The sequence below is a fragment of the Pinus tabuliformis genome, chromosome 2_1, assembly GCF_031772625.1.
Source record: "Pinus tabuliformis cultivar Carrire ecotype Pingquan chromosome 2_1, CPIR1, whole genome shotgun sequence".
Lineage (NCBI taxonomy): Eukaryota > Viridiplantae > Streptophyta > Pinopsida > Pinales > Pinaceae > Pinus > Pinus tabuliformis.
The window spans coordinates 87,767,800-87,775,149 of record NC_142299.1 but is presented as its reverse complement, the minus strand read 5'-3'; the positions used below and the strand labels follow the sequence as shown (position 1 = coordinate 87,775,149).

At 35.2% G+C, this 7,350-nt stretch overlaps 1 protein-coding gene across 2 annotated transcripts; it reads left to right on the top strand.

Annotated features, from left to right (window-relative positions):
• Positions 1-2,945: 2,945 nt before the first annotated feature.
• LOC149198906 (uncharacterized) lies at positions 2,946-7,026 on the top strand. 2 transcript variants are annotated; one of them, XM_089402208.1, is made up of 5 exons: positions 2,946-3,317; positions 3,404-4,769; positions 4,901-5,533; positions 5,643-6,206; positions 6,401-7,026. In XM_089402208.1, exons 2-5 carry the CDS (start codon positions 3,747-3,749, stop codon positions 6,953-6,955), a joined length of 2,775 nt encoding a protein of 924 aa, XP_089258334.1. In that variant the 5' UTR covers positions 2,946-3,317; positions 3,404-3,746; the 3' UTR covers positions 6,956-7,026. The 2 variants fall into 2 exon arrangements, with proteins under 2 accessions (XP_089258334.1, XP_089258333.1); XM_089402207.1 differs by having other exon boundaries at positions 6,395-7,026.
• The last annotated feature ends 324 nt before the right edge of the window (positions 7,027-7,350 follow it).

The window sequence follows — 7,350 nt, the reverse complement described above, 5'->3', positions numbered from 1 at the left end:
TCTTCAGATTTGAGAATGTTTTAGCAGATAGAGTTGAGCAGAGATGAGACATGATATGACGACGGATACACATGACATGATGCAGTTGGAATTTGTCCCTAGCTAAGAGGGAGTGTTAATTTTGCAACTCAGTGATAAATTCCAACCATGGGACTAGATTCCTCTTTTGAGAGGACCATTTTTTACTATTGAAGCACTCAATTTGGACCAGGGAAAGTGTTCTTATGAAGAAAAGCCCACATATGCACATTTGGATAGGTGGGCCCTAACAGGAAATTGGTCACCCTTGGAAGCCTATTAATACAAGTGACCTCAAGCTCATTTGGACATCACCAAGCATCATCTTCTTCTCTTCTTCATTGATTTGTTCGCACAGGTTGAGGTTGGGTTGAGGAAAGAGGTTCACATAGGTCCAAAAATACAAGGTCTAAAGCTCGCACAAGTTCTAGGGTTTTCAGTCACCACTGCAGGCTCGTCAAAGGAAATTTTTGGCTATAACCACAGGCCAGCAGGCTCAAGGGTGCAATTGGAAGGTCCCAGCCACATCCACACCTCTTCCTCCATGCGGTTGGGCTTTAGGGCTAAATTTGACCGCAAACTAGAAAAGTTGTGTTTGATATATATTGATGCTGGAAACATAATTTTGAATGTTATTGGGTTATTTTCTTAGATGATTTTGTATAGGGCTCATTGTACTCTCTGTTGAACATTTTATGACAATCTAATAGAAGAATAATTTTCAAAAGGTTTTCCTCCTTGTGGGGTTTTCCCCTAGTCTTTGACCAAACTCGATGTCTCTTGTTGACGTGTTGATTGTCTCCTTTATCATTGCATTTATTGTTCTATGTTCAATTACTGTTAATGATTGGAAAGATTAATTTTTATTGAAAAGATTGCTAATTGAAGAATTGAATTGGGCTAAAAGTAATTGAAATGACATAGAGCAATGTGAAAATTAACACTTTGTCCGTTGACCCTCCTTTGAATTTTATCTCTTCAAAATTGTTTTTTCATCCATTGTTATATTTCTTCATATTTTATATCATAATTTTAGTTCCAAAAATCTCTAACAATATGAACAACTATGAAAATCCACATTAGCTTATTGAGAAAAGTTATTAAAAATAAAGTAATGATTGATAAAAGCTATTTAAATTGAAAATAAGGAACAAAAATATTACTCAAAAAATAACATAAAAGTAAAAAACTAAAATAATGATTCGAGTGAATATTTGTGGATTAGAAATTAAAAAAATAATAAAAATAAAAAACTATAATTAACATGAAAAGAAAAAACAATATATTAAATAAATAAAGTAGTCTAAAAATGAAGTAAATTGGCCTAGAAAACAATAGATTTTTAGGCGAGATTTTGGTAAAATGGGTTAATTTTTTTTGGAAATTCCAAGTACAAATTTCAAGCTTCAAGATTTTGGGTGCTTTGGGATTTTTGATGGTGCTGAATCCATTTCCACCATCAGAAACAAAATTCAAACACTCCTACCATCAAATTTGTTAGGACAAAAAATCCCAGATTTTAATCTCCCAACTAATTTAATTTATCACTAAACAACTTCATGTCATTTATTATTTGTTAATATAAAATATTAAAAAACTAATTTTTTAACTATTATTTATTAATATAAAATATTGAAAAATTAACTTTTAATTTTAATTTTGTGAATTAAAATATTTTTTATTATTTAATTAAATTTGAAAAAAATTAGATTTCAAGCTTTCGTTATCCATCAGGTTCTTGAGTGGTTTTCCAGATCACATAATCCATTTCTTAATACTCCACGTTTTGGAACACTGCATTTTATAATGATAAAATAATAATAATTTATTAATATAAAATTTAAAACTTAAAAATATAAAATGTTATACGAAAATATTTGATAGAGACAAACCTGCTCAAAAAATTATAAGACAATAACCTGCACCTTACAACTCAAACCTTTACTCATTAAAATTTACATCACGTCATCTAAAAAAAGTCCACGTGTTCCATAATTAATGGATGACCATGTCCAATAGGCAGAATCCAGTGTTTTAATGGACTTTCCTTGACTTATTACAGGTTTTTCAAAGCCCCAGTAAACAAGGATGATCTGGATAATTTTAGACGAGACATAGATGGTATGTACAGGCAAATTAATACCCAGATGGGTATTTGTATTCTAGATGCCATTGACCGCAAGAAAGCCCCTCTCTCCAGAAGATATCCGGATCATGCAGGTGAATATATGATTGAAATAATTTGTTTATTTTAAATTCGTTCTTCCCACAAACATGGATCTGATAATTAATGCCGTTGAAACAGTTGGAATAGAGGAGTCGGTAAAAGAAATTATCGATCTTTTGGAATGGGCGAGTGACAAAAATGCCATTGCAATTATGGTGCATGGATTCGGTGGAATGGGTAAGAGCACCCTTGCAGATGCCGTCTTTTCGTTCGCTGACATTCAAGGATGTAAATATTCTAAAGTTCAACTCTTCGAAAATATCGATTCAAAGCCAGAGATAGTAAAGTTGCAGAGATTGATCTTAGAAGATTTGATGGAACAAGGAAAGAAGGTTCCAGATATTAGAACTGGGTTGGATGGACAGCGAGAAGTGGAGAGCATGTTAGAGGAGGTGCCCGCGTTTATCTACATAGATAATGTTTTGGGGCAAGAGGAGCTTCGGCAGCTTTTGCCCACGGATATGAAAAAGGCCAAGAAGGTGAGGCTGCTTGTCACTGCACGTGATATAGATGTGCGCAGAGCGTTAAAAGTGAAAACAATACCCTATGCTATGAAAGGCCTTCATCACACAGAAGCTATGCAGCTTCTGGGGAGAGAAATCGATGCTGAAACGGATGACAAGGACAACCAACTAAATTCTACCCAATTGAATCAGATTGTACAGTCATATGGGGAATTCCAAAACTTTTGGAAGTGGTAGGAGGATTCATACGTGCAGAAGAGGATAAACAAGAAGCTTATAGAATATTGATGAAAGAGAAAGAAAAATGGGACACTGAAATTGGGAAAATAGAGTCCTACCTCTTTGCATACGACTATCTCCCTGAGATATCCAGAGATCCATTTCTGGACATTTGCTCCTTTTTTAAAGGATGGGACTGGAACACAGTGGCAGATATTGTGGGAGAGATGGAATTGAAAATGCTGGAAAGTAGATCACTTGTCAGCAGAGGCACAAATGGGGTTGTTGTTGTACACGATGTCATTTTGTCAATCGGTCTGAAAAAGACAGAGGGAGTGAGATTCACATTCACCAGTGGAAAGCAAGTTGAGGAGCTGCTAAATGAGAAGGTATCAAATCATGAAATTAATTTTGTTCCATAATATGTCTCTATCATTATGATAACTACTCAATTCTGTTTAATTATATCATGCAGGATATTCCAGAGATCAAAGGTATATGGCTGAGTGAAAATAATAAAGATCTAGTAGATATATCAGCATCAAAATTGGACTCAATGTGCAGTTCGATAAGAGTTCTTGCATTGGGGAACTTGATAAAAGTGCAGGACAAATGTAATCAAACATTTAGAAAGTTGGTTTTTTTACAAGCTGCAGTTCTCCATCTTCCCTTTGATGTGTCCCAGTCAAAGGGATTGAAATATTTGAAGTATGAACCAAGGGATTTGAATTTTCTCGAGGCAAGTCTCTTTTAAATATTTAGTCCAATATCTCTTTCTTCAATTCTCTTTAAAAAATGAATTCGTGTTCAATTTGATTATGGTTGTCACAAATAATTTGCAGATTCCCTCGAGTGTTAGCTGCATGGAGTTTGATGGAAGGTCACATTCTCATGCCTTGGAAATCTCTTCCGGCGATCTTCAGCATCTCGGGAATTTGCGGATACTTAGATTGACCCACTTTGTAGCGTTGAAAAAATTGCCTGAAGACCTGGGTGATCTAGTACGTGGTTTGCAAGAACTCACACTTTCAAATTGCACATCTATACAGGAGTTACCAGCCTCAATTTCAAAGCTCCAATCTTTAAGAGTAATCAGAATGGAGTACTGTTCGAGTATAATGCAATTGCCTGAAGATTTTGGATCATTGATTTCTCTGGAAAAACTCAATTTGCAGGGTTGCGAGAATCTAAAAGTGCTTCCTAGTAATTTTGAGAAACTCACAGCATTGAAATTATTGGATCTCTCCTATTGCGAGAGGCTACTAGATCTCCCTCATGGCTTAGGAAACTTAACATCACTTGCTGAATTATATTTGAAGGGATGCAAGCAATTAAGAAGTATTCCAGAAAGCATTGGAGACCTGAAGTCGTTGGCCTCCTCACTGGATATGTCAGGCTGTTCAAGCTTAAAAGAACTACCTAATGGGTTCTGCAACCTCTCCTTTATCAGGGTTCTTTCATTGAAGCAGTGTAGCAATTTAAAGAAGCTTCCAGACAGATTTGGAGAATTAGTAAATTTAATGGACCTGGATTTAAGGTGGTGCAAAAACCTTGAAGATTTGTGTAATGACTTCCACTGCCTCGACTCCTTGAAACTTTTAGACTTGGATGGGTGCCACAGTTTGAAAGCACTCCCTGATTGTTTTCAGTGTCTTGCCTCATTGCAACAATTATATCTACTTGACTGCCCCTTGTTGGAAGGGAAAGAGATGGACAAGGTGGTGAAGATAGAAACACTACAGTGGGTAGACATCAGGCAAAGCGAAATGTTGGTGAAGAGATGGGGAGAAATTGAAAGAGAAGGCAATCCATTAGGGTCTTTTACAGTGTTGACAGGACAGGTTAACATAACATCCATCCATCCATATTGATATACCGATCGTGTTATTGCATGTATTTTATGTGAACTTTTAAAATGAATATAGATTGTGTATCTTTTTTTACTTTGTACTGATTTCAGATTTCTGTTCAGGAATTGTCGGAGGACCGGAAGGCGACTCTAGAAAAGGAGTTGTTAACAGAATTGGACAGCCTTCTCAGTAATGGAGAAGGAGAGCCATTCCATCTGTCTCACCATCTTTCTGCAGACTCCCTCTTTCTTGTCATCTTTGATTACCATGACGATTTTGATTATGATTTCCCGTGGCCTTTATTTGAAGAAACGATAGATGAAATACAAACAAAATTTGAAATAATTTATATGGGCGACAATTTTAATGAGTTGCCTTTGAAAGTCAAGGGTAAAATTGTGGGCCATGGGAAGCGGGACGATCGTAATCTTGATGTGAGAGGGAAAGTGGTCTCTTTGTTAGATGCTGCAGATCAACAGCGACTAGTACCTGCAGATGATCCGAACCGTTATTATGAGATGAGAACGCAGGTAGCGGGAGACGAGAAGGGTGCTAAAGATTATCGTCCTTGCTGGAAAGCTTTGACAGGCCGTGGAGTGGAGGAATTTTGGTTGGGTAAGTGTAGAAGTTACGAGAGGTTGAAGGAACTTGAAGCAACAAGTGGAGAGGGTAACATAGAGTTGTTAACAGAATTGTTTCCGACTGGAAAGGGGAAAAGCGCTCACATCTTTGGAAAGAATTATGCATCACAGAAGGTATTAAGTTCTGACTTTTGTTATATTTCTTTTTTAAAACAGAATTTACAAATTTCGCGTCACATTATTGACTCTCTCTACTTTATTTTGTTGACATTGATAATTGTAGGGCGCTTCAAATGAAAACTCCAAACCTTGTAGCTGTGGAGTGGAAGAATTGAAAGGAAAAAGGATTTTGTTAGACATCAGGCCTCTTGACATGTGTTATGATATTCGTTTGGGGTCTCTGATGGAACTGTATAACACACAGAAAGAGGCATTGAATTTAGAAGTTATATCAATTCCACTTGTGCACCCAAATACAAATGTAACAGTGCAGATGCTTGAGCAGTTCTCAGGAGATGCTCCGTGGTTGGTCCTTCAAAATCCATGGATGTTAAGCAGAGCAGTGAAGTATTTCCTCACTAAAGGGTGTCTACCGGATCAAGGACATGAATTATGGGGCGATGAGTTTACAATAGTGTGCAGGAGTATAATCACGGTAATAGAACCAAATGGGAAAGTGTTTACAGCTGATAAACCTGTACTGCCTTTGCTAGATAGCTGGGGGCCAAAGGCTTATCCCTTTACCGTGGACAAAATTAAAGAATTAGAGGACGAAGAGTGGTCTCAAATAGAGACTACGGCTACTTTAGAGCTTCTTTTCTACAATCAAGAAAGCGTATGGCATAAGGTGAGTAGTCCATTATTGTTTGTTTAAAGGTTTTTTTTGTTATATTTTTTTTTCGGGGTATAAATTAAACATTAGTATTTAATTTATATTTGTTTTTTTAATATGCTCATTAAAAATAATAAGTTAAAAAAATTTAAATAGATGATTTATTATTGTTTTAAGATTAATTTTTTCTTTTATTTTGAAAGGTAAAGGAGGTATTGCTTCAACAAAAAATGATATGTTTTTTTGGTGGAGATGGCTCTAAAAAAGGAATATCTATGAAGGAGTTTACATTTTTTTTAAGGAATGTATTAATAGAGTTTATTGCTGACATTCATATAATTTATATCACTGGATTTGACTTCAAAGAGTCAAAAGCATCAAAGCTCACCGATGCCACTTATGTTCTTTATTCTCCACTACCAAATCCTGATATGCCAAAAGCCGAGATGGAGGAGATGCCTTTGTCAAATTTATTGGAACACGAGGCTATAAGATTTTGGACACACTTTTCTTCTTTAGAAGAAATGGTGTCTAAAAGAGATGACAATGCCAAGCTGAAAAGAATCTTTAACTCTATTGATTATCACATTCCATGGATGATATTAATAGATAAAGATGGGGAAATAATTATAGAAAATGGGCAAGATATGATTTCCCTATATTCAAAGAGTATGGAAGAGAAAGCCAAGAGATTGATGCAAGTCTTGATCAAGGGCTCCAAGGAGGACAAAGAACAAGCATTGTTTGAGTTAGAACAAAGATGATGTATTTAATGCTATGTATTATAAATGAACTACATTTTATTTATTATTTTCAATATGTTTTCTCATTTTTATTTCACTATAATAATGTTCTTTGTCATTATTAATTTTTATTGTTGATTCAAAGTTGCATTGTGTTGAATTGTAGTGAGTTCAAAAGTATAAGAGAATCATAATCAAACACATTATTTCTTTGAAATAGGACATAAGTCCAGTCAAACAAAACCAAATACCCGTTAATCCCAAACTAATCTGTTTTCTTAATATTGTTATTAAAAATAATAAGTTAAAAAATTTAAATAGATGATTTATTATTGTTTTAAGATTAATTTTTTTTCCTTATGCTGAAAGGTAAAAGAGGCATTGCTTCAACAAAAAATGATATGCTTATTTGGTGG